Source organism: Trachymyrmex septentrionalis, unplaced genomic scaffold, assembly GCF_001594115.1.
Source record: "Trachymyrmex septentrionalis isolate Tsep2-gDNA-1 unplaced genomic scaffold, Tsep1.0 scaffold1020, whole genome shotgun sequence".
Lineage (NCBI taxonomy): Eukaryota > Metazoa > Arthropoda > Insecta > Hymenoptera > Formicidae > Trachymyrmex > Trachymyrmex septentrionalis.
The window spans coordinates 52,202-65,367 of record NW_017304146.1 but is presented as its reverse complement, the minus strand read 5'-3'; the positions used below and the strand labels follow the sequence as shown (position 1 = coordinate 65,367).

Sequence of the window (13,166 nt, the reverse complement as noted above, 5' to 3'; positions counted from 1 at the left end):
AGTTTAAAAAATAATTAAATATATATATATATATATATATAGAGAGAGAGAGAGAGAGAAAATATAATATATACACGCGTGCGCACGCATATAAAATGTACAATCCAGTTTATATTTACATTAAATTAGACAAGATACTTAAACAAATTTAGATACTTTTTATGCTAATTTTTTTTTTTAATTAAATAAAATCAACCGAGAAAAAGAACATAAAAAGATTATAGTTTTAACATTACTTTTAACAAAAAAGGAATGTACAATTTTCCATATATATATATATTGAAACTATTAATAATGAAAACTCATTTATCATTTTTATGTCATGGAGTTTGAAAACAATAAAAATAAAATTTCAAATCACACTGCATTTGTAATTTACTTTATCTCTTCTTATTTCGTTGATAATTATCCGAAGAATTTTCGGGGGTTTCTTTTTCAGATGGATCTGTCTAGTTTCATAATGAAACAGCAGTGCGAGTGTTTAAACGAATCGGATTATCACACTTTCTCTCAGTGTTTGAATTCGGACAGTGGGTATCTTCAGAGCGACGAGGACGAGCAGTTGATAATGTCCATCGCATTCTCGCAGCCCGTTAAGGTTCACTCACTTAAGATCAAGGCACCCTCGGAAAATGGGCCGAAAAATATTAAACTATTTATCAACCAGCCTAGAACGATTGATTTTGAAATGGCAAGCTCTAATACGAGCATTCAAGATCTAACGTAAGCCTTATATTATAAATCAACAGAATATATTTAAATCGATATAGATTAGAAAGAAAGAATAAAAAAATATCTAAAATATTTTCAAGAATTATTGAACATTTTTCTAATCGCAAATCAATTAATTAGTTTAAAATAATTATCAAATCCTTCTTTCGTATAGACACACTTAAAAAAAAAAGTAGTAGCTTATAAAGTGACAAGTTTTATTTATAGAATTAGTGTGTGTGTGCGTGCGTGTGTGTGCGTGTGCGCGCGCGCGTGTGTAAAATATAGTTAATAAACTATTTTTAATTATTGCAACGATAAAATAGTTTATATAATTACGTATATTAATTCTATAAAGCCTTTATAGTTGCTATCCCACTGTTTTTCACTGAATATAGTTAAATTTTTTTATTTTTTTTTTTAGAATATTGTTTCTAGTATAATGTTAGAACAGAATTTCTCTTTAACTTATTTTACTTTTTAAATACAAAATTAATATGTGCGATTTCGGTGCAGATTGTCAACTAAGGACGTCGAGGAGGGAAATCCGATACCGCTGCGTTATGTCAAATTCCAGAATGTGCAAAATCTTCAAATCTTTGTAATAGATAACCAGAATGGCTCAGAAACAACGAGAATCGATCATCTAGTCGTAATCGGCTCACCAATTTCGACTACGAACATGGGAGAATTCAAGAGAGTGTCTGGCAAGAAAGGAGAAAGCCATTGAACGACTTTTCTGCAACAATAATATACCGGATATTACATCAGGAATTTCAATTTGCCTACTAACATTCCCCATTTTTTTTGCATGGAAGAAAAGAGGAAAGAGAAATAGATGTAACAAGACTTCAAACAATAAAATCCGATTTGAATACTGTATAATTTTACTTGTAATAATTTATTAGTTCACGAAAGTAATCATTTATTTTAAGTAAAATCTATTATTAATTTATGAAAATATTTACAACTACGTTTAGTGTACAAGGGACGAGTCTTTAGCAAGGTATTATACAATTCATTTCACTTTAAAACGCTCGTCTGCAATTACACTTACTTTCTATCTTTCTTAATTAAGTAATTTATGTAAATAACGCATCGTTTAATTATTCATTAATTTTACACCATTTCCACATTTTCCTCCATTTTTATATAAATTGAAAAAAAATTACAATTTTTTTCACACGGATGGAATAGGACAAAATAATCATTACAAAGAAGATTTCGCTTTTAAAAGTATAAACAGATGAAATAAATTATTTTTATAAATTTCTAATTTAACTTGGCAAGTAGATCATTTGAATACGCACAGTATTTAGCTCTTAGTTACCTTTTTATATTTGTGTATGTCTTTCGATAGTTTATCTTCTTCTTTCATGTTAAGGACTAGGCCCAGTTTGGGCCTCGGCTGAACAGCATTGAGACCTAGCTAGGATTGTAGAGCGTATATAAAAAAGGATTAAAAAGTTCCATATGCACAACTTTGTAAGATGAGTGCTACAGCTCTTCAAAATCATTAGAAAAGAAAACGTACTGAAACGAGAGATGAAAACTGAACTGCAGCCTCTTTGTCAAATCAATTAAAACCTTTTGTTTCGTACTTTGAGTATCTCTCTCCCTCTTCATCGATTGATATACTTACAACTATTCATTTGGGGTTCAAAAAAGGTTTTAGTTGTCTTCGTCAAGATTGAACATATTCCTAGATGATTCGAGAAATCCAATAAAAGTCCTACGTAATCGTAATAGCGAACTTTAGATAATTCTAGCACTCGGGAAACCTCTTCTATAAAGTTGGGCTTATAGAATTTTTTTTTCTCTTTCGATATCTTAAAATTTTAGGCATGTCTCAAAGTTGTTCATCCCAAATTCCCCTATAAAACTGGGCATAGTCCTTTCCGCTTCTTATATCGATTTCCTATCTTCTTTTATATACATCTCCAAAAGATTACAGTATCACGGTTTATAACAGACGAAATAAACTTTACAAAAATTCCCAAGTACCCTTTATTGAGAGGCTTTGTGAATTCGCCAAATACCTCCGCATCGGCAAGCACGTGTCCATCGTTGATCCCAGGCTCTGATCGCAGCTGTTCTCGTCATGTTCTGTACCTGCGCTTTACCGCCGCACCTAAAGATGTAACGAAATAATTAATATTAAAAAATTAAGAATTATGGATTCGCAAGTTTTACAAACACAATGATAAATGATTAGGCTGACTAATGACAATCTACACGCAGTTGTCCGTGCGTAACTATAAATTTATATTCAAATTAAATTATACTAACGAACGTTTCGGCTCCTTTATGAGCCATCTTCAGCGTTGAAGTACAATATTGAATGTTTCGCTCTTCAAGACACATAACGAAATTTCGTTACAAGCGGTTGGTAGGCCGAGTGATTTTATTCGAATAAGTGACGAGTGATGTAACGATTTATTCGGAATATTCAATTATTAAAATAATGTATAATAGATGGATAACTCACCGGCGCCATGAAAAAAGTTTCCTCGTAGTAATTACAATTTGTGAATAATACATAATAAATCGTAAAAGAACGAACGTCGAAAGAATTGTCAAAGATTAAAATAAATCGAGAGAATTAAGAGTTCGTAACATGTTTAGGATTGGAATGGCAAATTAAACAATGGACACTAAACATAAATATACAAGTACAAACATAGATACAATAAATAAGCGTTAAAAGTCAGTACATAAATTATTTAAAATAAAAACATGACTGATGTAAATATTCAGTATCCGTTTGCAAATTGTTCTTTTTTCGTTTGAAAAAACATCACCGAAATGAAGCGTTTATTTAAGAAATGTTCTTTATCCAAAATTGTCACGTTATCCACTCAAAATCATAGTTTAAATTCATTCTATGTTCCGTAATTACTAATAGCGTTTCTATTAATGTGATTTATATATTCGTTTATACAAGTTTTTAATTTCCTACTCGTCTGCCCTATGCAAGTCGATGAATTTATTTAATATATAATATATGTATCGTGCAATTTTGGTTATACAAATTTTCCTCTAGATCTTATAGATCCGAAGATATTTCAGGTGCTAATAGTTATTGGGACACGCTGTATTATTATGAATCGTTAATACATATTTATATATTTTTTGATGAATTAATAGTACCTCGTGCATTGCTTCACCAGAAGCGGCTGCCTTCCTAAATACAAATGTCGTATCGTGTCCACGATTTGTCCGCTGTGCATACAACCTTCGACAAAATTCATTTCGGGCGTAAAAACCAACTGTTCAGGTTCCACTCCATATTCCAGCTGCAATCACAAAATGATAATAGTAAATAAATATACATGCATAATACATATGTACGTAAATTAACAAACAATTTTGAATATTTTTAATAGAAATAATTGTAACGATATTCTCTTTTTGTATGAATAAGCTCACCTGTAATGGGAGATTCTGATAAAACAAAATTGGGGAGACTATAGCGGTGATACTGTTGCCTTGATGTAATTGTGGAATCATGATCTGATTTGGCAGCAGGCAGCATTCATCTGAAACGAGTCCTTACTTCAAAACTTTCAGCATCGGAAATATAAGACGTTACTATTGATTCCAAATTGTGATAAAATGTGTATCTTGTGTGTCTGATAATGTACATAAATAGTTATATGTGATAATCGTAACTTTTGTAAAAGAGAACAAGATAGAAAGATTTAATCCAACACTTTTATTATTTCTAGTATCTTTTATTTTTATAGTTTAGCAGTTTTTCTCTCCTTGAACTTCAACTCTTTTCTTCGTTTAGATCATATATTTCTCAAACTCTTTAATTAACTGTTATATTCAGTAAATGAGAATGGATTGAAATAAATTAAATGGATTTAGATCAGAGAAATACGGATTCACCAATGTTAAAGTCTTTTTGAATGTTAGAATAAATTAAATGGATTTAGATCAGAGAAATACGGATTCATCAATGTTAAAATCTTTTTGAATGTTAGAATCCTTTTCAATCCTGAATGCATTTTTATTCATTTATAGGAATGACATGGAGTATATTTCTATGCTTTTTAATCTAAAACTAATATTATAGTATTTTGTGTGCATCGTGAATACTGTTTAATTTTAAATTCTGAATAGAAGAAATGCAGTTTTTCAATCCAATTGAATCTAAAAATATTACCAGTCATTTCTGTGCCTCGTGAATACTGCTTAATTTAAAATTCTGAATAGAGGAAATGCAGTTTTTCAATCCAGTTGAATCTAAAAATAATAGCATCAGCCATTTCTGTGCATCGTGAATACTGCTAAATTTCCTACTGCATTTCCTATTCAAAATTCTGAATAGGAAGTGCAGTTTTTTAATCCAATTGAATAAAAAAAAGTTTTTCTTTTAAAATGGGCCATGAGAATACTTCAATTCAAAATTGTGAGTAGAAAATCCATTTTATTTTAAAATGCATTATGAATATTATTTTATTCAGAATTATGAATAAGAAATTTTTCATTTTAATTCTCTCAACTGAGTTAAAAAAAAAGTTGTACCGTAAAAATATATCATGAATTCTCCTTCATTTAATAGTTAAAAAAAAACATAAAAAGAACTCTGTAAATATGTACAATAAATGTTACATATTATAAATTTCTTATTTGTAATTAATAAATTAATCGTTCTTTTATGTATATTTTATATTAACATGTTTCTTTTATTATACAGCTACCGTATATTTTTTGTATAAAAGTTTAAATAATAACTATAGAATTTCATGTAATTACTACTTTAATTTATTTAAACTTTTACATATATAAAAATTTTTTATATGGAATACGATCCATTTTTATGGATTTAATATACGGATTCGGATAGATTGAAAATTTCCAATCCATTTCAATCCATTTTCGTTTGCTGGGTAAGTAATTGTTTCCAGCAATTTAATTAACTGGTGAAGTAAAGGTTTCTTGCGAATATGCTTCATTGGATTGCAATATTATCATCGGTTTCTCCACCGCAATTAATCCAGTCTCTTCGTCCACGTTTGGATCGATCTGAAGGAAGACCTCTGTTTTCTCACTTGTTGAACTCTCCACATCAGCTATGAAGTAACTTGATTCGCGCTTTAATCTCAACTTATTATCCTTTTTGTCCTTTAGATTCTCATCCTTCGTATCTTTTACGTCCTTTCGATGTTCCACATTCTCCATATCTGTTTCATTCGTTATACTTTTCACAGTTTCCGCACTATCGCTCTTAGTTGTTTCGCTCGGGAAGAAATGCGTTCTAGTTTTCAACGATCTTTCGACCTTCTCTGCTTCGCGGATCAGATCGATGAAGAATAAATCCCTCGGCGACATAGGCGTCTTCGGGGATTTTACCTCCCCGTCCTCCGAGGGCGATACCGTTACCAGCTTCAGATAATCCTGCAGGGGACTTTTCTGAGCATAATCACTTGCGATACTTAAGCGAGTTTTCTTATTTTCTTCGACACACACCATTCCATCGGTATCTTCGATATTTTCACCTGATATTTGTTTGTGTATCACCAAAGGCGGCAGATCCCTCCTGAGGTTTTCTCGATCGATCTTAGATTCCGATTCGTGAGAATCGTTCCATTTCTTTATCCCTAGAAATTCCTCGCCTTCGAATGATATTTGATGAACGTTCATAGGTCTTCTCTCTTTATCCGAACCATATTTCGAAATCGCATTAATTTCAAGGCTTTGTTCAACTTGGAAACGTCTCCAAAAGATTATTAATCCACACATGATCACGATCCAAATCAGAAACACGACTGCCCAGAAGAGGAAAGACCAGTACGAAGGCCAGTATGCGAATTTGTAACATATGGCCCAAATTAGAGGACAGAGAACGAACCAGTAGACCACGAACACGCTCAAAGTTGAGCAAGGAAGCGATAGGTGCTCGTATCTCTTCAACCTGGACTGTTGGATCGTGTAATTTTTTTCGTGCAGTCTGTTTTCCTTCAAGACGAAGGAGTCTTTATGCTTGATCGCAAGCTTGGTAGTCATTATGGATTCGATGGATTTCACTTTTTCCTTTTGTACATGCGTTGTATTTCTCTTAGAATGTCCTATTGTTATCCTATTATTATTATTATATTTGTATTGTATTGAGAAATGTAATAATTGAATTGTCACACACAAGGTATATTATTTGTAATTCTTCTGATGTACTTGCTGTATTATTGCGCGATTATATTACTGCAGAATTGTTACAACACATAATGCGAAAAGTTTAATACTGCTATGGTATATCAAAATTATTCAGGATGTGGTATTTTTATCAGACTTCCTGACCACAAATATGCGACAAGAATTCAATTTGTAATAAAATCTATCTGCTTTTGGACTGTGAGATTTATAAATTAATATCGTTTTTAAATATAAATTTTTTTTAATAAAAACAAATAGAAAAAATATTACGGCGAAACAAAATAATTTTTTTTTAACTTGATTGTTCAATTATGACAAAAAATGTATCAGACATCAATCTTATCTTTTTTAATTAATCTTCATAGAATTAAGTCATTAAGAGTTTCATATTGCAATAAATAAAAATCATATTATACTCATTGTCAATTAATTCTTATATTCACTATTAAGAAATTTCAACAAGTTAATGTACGTACCAATCAAACCATCGTCTACCTGTTGTTGCGTATCTCCGTTAGGTTGTACTAATTTTGATAACAAGCAAAATAGTAAGGCTAAAACATCCAGGTTGTCTGCGCTGCGAAGAAATACTGGGAGACACGACGGGCGGAGTAATCCCCATATGCGTATGATAACCAACAGTTCCCGAACGGTATTCAAGGCCTTGTGATCCTTAAGAAGCTCATACTGCGAAACAAAATAGTAAACTAAAGCTAATATGAAAGATGATATAAAGATAATTTTAATTAATTTTAATATAGAAAGCAAGAAAAAATAGCTATAGTTATTTTTATATTATATGAAACCCAATATAAATTCAATAATGGATATTTGGTCCACAAAAAATTATTTATTCACAAAAATATATTAGAAGAAATAGACATAAAAATCTATATTTAAGGATTGTTTTGTAATTTTCGAAAACAAGTTAGATTCGCTACAAGTACCTACCCCGCCAGTCTTCACTTGCATCCTCTGCTCAGGTAATCTGGCCAGCAAGTTCAAAGCTAAGTCAGCAACCCATTGAATAAGTTGCTGCAACGATTGCAACGTGCTCGGTTCTACCGTAAACTCTTTCGGATCGAGATGCAGCAACACCTCAAATAAAATATTAAGTAAATAAGTAATTTATTTGAATTAACTATTAAAGTTTTAATTTGTTAAAGCACAATTATATATTTAACGTCATATTTTGTTATGTTATATCTACGCTTCACTAGTCATTTTTATTCTACGGCAAATCGTTTAATGAAAAAGGGAGTAATAGAGTTGGATGAGAAATTTGATTCATGCAAATTCACGGAAATTTAGCTGGTCGAGAACAGAGATGCTCTTGAAGTAGAACTTTGATTTCAATACCTTATCAACGTCAGTAATGATGTCAGTTATCACCGCGGCTAAACTTTCCGCTGGCCCTTTGTCGTGGGATATCAGGTCCGATGGTCTCAGTAAAGATTTGAAGGCAGTAGCTACCGAATGTATCATCAGTAACGATGACAAATCCGCAGCCTTGCTCTGTCCTGTTACGAGCATTCTGAAAATAATAATTGCAGACGTTAATCTTTCTGGTTTGTAATTTCAGATAATCTTTTTCATTTATCACTCCGATTCCTAAAAAGATCTTCAAACGCACTTCTTAAGTCTAACTCCGAGATATTCTTTTATTTTTTAAATCAATTTAAAAACTTTAATTTAGAAGAAAATTTATTCATATCAAAAACACCTTTTCACGTATACAAGTATCTAGTTACACACCTATATAACGATGTCTTGATGGATAAAAATAGGATGTAATGATATTGCTGTGTAGATTGTAATTGTCTGTTAAAGGAAACATCTAATCGCTCACACAATGCTTCGATCATGGACGATCTCAGACATAAAAGTATGTCCAACCAATCCAATCCGGTCACCAAGCAATACTCGAGTAATGTACAGGCATAGCTTAGCGACATCGACGTACCTACAAAATCACATATATTGCAATCTCACAGAAATATCCCGTAACTAAGAGAATGAATGTTAATGAATTACAATAATTTCAAATAAAGAAAATTTAGTTGTATACCTGTTGTACCGTCTGGCAACAATTTGTAGAGATACATATTGCCCTGAGTGTCGCACGCAAGAAGTACACATCCCAGCCATGAAAGATCCATATGGGCGATAGATACAGAATTCTTGAAGTATTTGTTGCTAGGCTCATCTGGACGCCAGCTTGTATTCAGGGATGAGAATGCCACTTCCTTCAAACAGTCCAAACGATTTAAGCAATGTACCGACGAGTCCGCTAATGCTATTATTACATAACTGGGAGGCGGTAAAGTCGTCACTATGGATAGTTTTGTAGTGGCTATCGCTGTGACCGGTGACTGGCAACGATACTGCGACTGATATTGCCAAACCTATACGCCAAGAATAAAGTAATCATACATCTATATTAAAAATAAATATATTATTTAAAAATATATAAATAGTATTTAATAGTACAAATACATTATTTATGTCTATTTCTATCAATGTGTATTAACTGTAATCTCGATTTAACTTACTTTTTATCTTCTTCTAATTCTAAGAATTAAAAAAAGATAAAGAGTAAATTAAACGGAGATTAAACTTAATCTACATTGGTAAACACAGATTTTATATAACTATTAATATAATATTATTTGATCGTTATTATTTATTTAAATACTATAATCAGATGTATGTTGTCTCGTTTCTTTATATTTGCCACTCTTAACACACCTCCCACATGCTAAAATTTACTTGTAAAAACGAAAATATTGATTAATTAATTGAATACTTACGACCGTCTTGAAAGGTTCTAATGTCTTTGGTTGAAATAATTTGTGAACCGGTTGTGACTTCTCCCGCAACTCCCACACCTCAACAAATCCACCGTTCTCACTGTTTGCCGCAATAACCAGAGAATCGGCATCTTCTCTGACCACAAACTTTAAATGAGTTACGACTGTACCTGCAAAAGAATATAAAAGATCTATGCTTTTTATAGCTAAACTTTTTGCACACACACACACAATTCATCGTTTCTTTTTTTCTATTCTATCTATAATAAAAATTAAAAAAAAGAGGTACTGTATAAGTTTAGCTAGAAAAAGAATTGTAATCTATAAAAAAAATGAACCATACTATTTATACTGCCATAAATCATTCAGCCATTAGTCTTACATGAATTGTCCTTAGGTGCCCCATCTTGCAGAAAAAAACTCGGTAAAGCTTGCGAGGTGATGGTGCACTTGTCATCATTCTTGCGCACCAGTACTCTAAAACATCTTATGGGCAAGCAGATGCTACCGCTACTGACCGCAACGAGAAAGTGACCGTCTGGAATTCGAAAAACAAATTATCGCAACATCCTCGTTATATCGTCTGAATTCGCAAATAGTCTTATAACGTGAGAAAAAGTACTTTTTCCATAACACAAATCGACCGCAGTTATCCTGTGTCTTGTGTTGCCTAGACTCTCCGTCGAATAGCAAATCGGATTTTGAAGATCCTTAGTGATCATGATTGCGCCAACCATGCCCGTCGTCGATACTACCAACACGCCTTCGGCGGCTCTTCCACCGAATTGCCTTACGGAAGGTGCGAACAGTAGATGATTAAATTTCTCGCTATAATGGATGCTATCTCTCTTTTCTGTTACTAAGCCTGTCTAAAGGAATTAATAAAAAGAGACATTAAAAGAAAAGATAAAACTATAAAAGTAATATATCTGTTTAAAGTTTTTTCATCATGTATCTGCATGTGACTTGAATATTTTTTTAAAACCCTGGTAAAATTTTTCTTAAAATTTTTAGACAAATTAAAACACTTCAGAAATAGTCTGAGAAAGTCTATGGACGGCATTCATAGTAATTCTTATATTCAAGACCGTTTTAAGTATAATCTTAAATATAGACTTAAGAGATCACGAACCAATCAAAGGGTCATATTAGCATCTTAAGACGAGATCTAGATTTAAGAAAAAATTTAGAAAAAATGCTTTCTTGGCATTTCTGAAAAAATGTTCCAAATTTTTAAAATAATTATAAAATCATTCAAAAATTCTGAAATTTCTATAATAACTCTGGTAGAAATAAATCGCTGAAATCATTGAAATCTATGTCAATTGATTTATTTCAGTATGAAATGGATCAATTGACATAGATTTCAACAATTTTCAATAATCTTAGTGATTTATTTCTACCAGGGAATTCTGAAAAATCCTGAGAAAAATTCTGAGAAAAATATTCGGTAGAAATGTTAAAAATGTAGTAATATAAAGCAATAATAAAATGATAATCTAATATAGTTTCGGTCCTGATAATACAGGTAAAAAAAACAACTTTATTGTTTAATCTCATCAGTTTGTTCATCTACCTTACCTTTTTGCCATTGTGAAACCATGCTGCACCTAGTATGTGCTCACCAGGGAAATATGCAGAACCTATTAATACCCAATCATTCAAAATATGATCCTTGAACATCCATAACTGTACATTTCCAGCTGTATCAGCCATTACCAACTTGTCACCAGGCAGATCCCATTCTAATGCAGTAATGTTGTGTTTATTCGAAAGTACTCTAGGTAAATACAAGAAACACTTATTGTTACAGCTTTACCTTGACTTATTGGCTTTTTAAAAACAAATTGACAAAGACATTATTTAATAAGAGATTAAATAAGATATGTATTGTAATATTGTTTAAAGAATATTACAAAGATAATTTAAAAGATCTTACTTATGAGCATGCCATGGCATATTTAAATCTGCTACATAAACATGGCAACCCCGTGTCTTGCCACTGCTGTCATCTAACTCTGTCATTGTAGTGAACGCTACTATATTCCGACTGGATAAGGAACACAACGATTGTCCATTGTATAAACTGAGAAAGCAAATTGTTAATTAATTCAAGTATACACATGTTTATATATTAGCTGTAAAATATTATTTATAGGTCTATTTTCAATAGCTAAAACTAGTATACACTTTTAGATTAAAGTGAAATAGATATATTTTGGCATTTAATGAAGCTGAGAAAGAAAGTTTTAGTGCAATCTACTGCAAAAATAAAAACCAAGCCTTATATCTTTAAAAAATATACCATTCTTGATTGGAAAAAAATTTGGAAGAACTCCTTCTGTTGACGGTATACAGTAGGTCCATGTTCCTTCGTTTTCTTAATTATTCTTGGAGAAATACAATACTGTATCTTTACAATCCTTTTCAAATTAATGAGGACGCTAAATGTTTTCTTCAGTCTTCATGAATAATACCGCTTGGTTAGGACTTCTCTTTTTTTAAAAGTCCATTATTTTTTGGACGATTTTCGTAGATGATCGCAGTAAGGGTATATCCACATGACTTGCATAGCCACATAAACGTATGCGTAAAGAAAATTATCCAATCATTTCTCCTAAAGACGCACGTAAAATATGATTGGATCATTTTCTTTGTGGCTATGCAAGTTTATGTGGATATACCCTAAGGCTGGCGTCCCATGGAGCGGAAATCTACAGCGGAACGGAACAGTGCGACCAATTACAACTCTGCAATCATTACTCTTTTTCCTTTTTTGCGATTGCGATTGGTCTCGCTGTCCCATTTCGCTGTAAATTTCTGCTCATGGGACGCCAGCCTAAAGGCTTAAACACAATAGGCACAGGCAATAGGCACAGGGAATAAATGCTCCAATCAGAGCTCTGGAATTTAATATCGAACTTGCACACCAGAGCTCTCTGATTGAACGGCTCGTTATTCTCCGTTGTCCGTGCCTATTGCCTGTGCCTATTTTGTTTAAGTTTTAAGCCTTATTGCCTGTGCTTATTGTGTTGAAAATACTTAATCCTTTTCCAAAGGAATAAAATTGTGAAATTTCTTTGTGTCGTTTTTTTTACCAGAGAGAAACCTTTTTACCTGAGAGAGGACATGACGGGTCAAAGTCTGTAACCGTAAGATGCTGTTGCGCACTACTGCCCTCTGACCAAGTGGATGTAGTGGACTACTTTTCCACTTTTCTTAGAGTACATCATCTATTTTTCAAGACTAGAGATGATAAATTGATATTTGGTTCATAATCGTGCTGTGTAGAAGTCTGTGGTTTTCCTACACCGTGTTTCGAGTTTCGAGCTCACTTTTTTCGTGACCGGCCATCGGCTGCTTGAGTTTGATATCCTTATTATTCCGTGGCTGATCCTGTTATCACGAATGTTAGGCAACATCGTCAAAAATAGTCTCTTACTGCGCGATAAGAGTGCACTGTTTAGAAGGTAATTAAAGTTCTCA

General features: G+C 32.3%; 3 protein-coding genes across 5 annotated transcripts in view; 2 read left to right on the top strand and 1 right to left on the bottom strand.

The window, feature by feature from the left end:
• LOC108756996 (thioredoxin-like protein 1) overlaps nucleotides 1-13,166 on the top strand; it is a 22,883-nt gene that overhangs the window by 1,716 nt on the left and 8,001 nt on the right. The window contains exons 2-3 of one of the 2 annotated variants that reach the window (XM_018501229.1): nucleotides 440-723; nucleotides 1,228-1,460. In XM_018501229.1, coding sequence (XP_018356731.1) covers nucleotides 440-723; nucleotides 1,228-1,441 — 498 coding nt within the window. In that variant the 3' untranslated portion in view covers nucleotides 1,442-1,460. Of the gene's footprint in view, nucleotides 1-439; nucleotides 724-1,227; nucleotides 1,597-13,166 lie in introns of those variants that run through there. The other variant, XM_018501222.1, reaches the window with a different exon arrangement.
• On the bottom strand, nucleotides 1,943-12,224 carry LOC108756947 (mediator of RNA polymerase II transcription subunit 16). Of its 2 annotated transcripts, XM_018501164.1 has the most exons (15): nucleotides 11,986-12,224; nucleotides 11,620-11,766; nucleotides 11,262-11,460; nucleotides 10,303-10,549; nucleotides 10,063-10,218; nucleotides 9,681-9,850; nucleotides 8,939-9,275; nucleotides 8,626-8,833; nucleotides 8,230-8,404; nucleotides 7,822-7,968; nucleotides 7,347-7,557; nucleotides 5,814-6,320; nucleotides 4,141-4,250; nucleotides 3,862-4,007; nucleotides 1,943-2,842 (listed from the first exon to the last, which is right to left on the bottom strand). In XM_018501164.1, exons 1-15 carry the CDS (start codon nucleotides 12,045-12,047, stop codon nucleotides 2,719-2,721), a joined length of 2,946 nt encoding a protein of 981 aa, XP_018356666.1. In that variant the 5' UTR covers nucleotides 12,048-12,224; the 3' UTR covers nucleotides 1,943-2,718. The 2 variants fall into 2 exon arrangements, with proteins under 2 accessions (XP_018356666.1, XP_018356661.1); XM_018501159.1 differs by lacking the exon at nucleotides 5,814-6,320.
• LOC108757024 overlaps nucleotides 12,625-13,166 on the top strand; it is a 1,468-nt gene continuing 926 nt past the window's right edge. Inside the window, exon 1 of the mRNA XM_018501275.1 lies at nucleotides 12,625-13,150. Coding sequence (XP_018356777.1) covers nucleotides 13,089-13,150 — 62 coding nt within the window. The 5' untranslated portion in view covers nucleotides 12,625-13,088. The remainder of the gene's footprint in view (nucleotides 13,151-13,166) is intronic.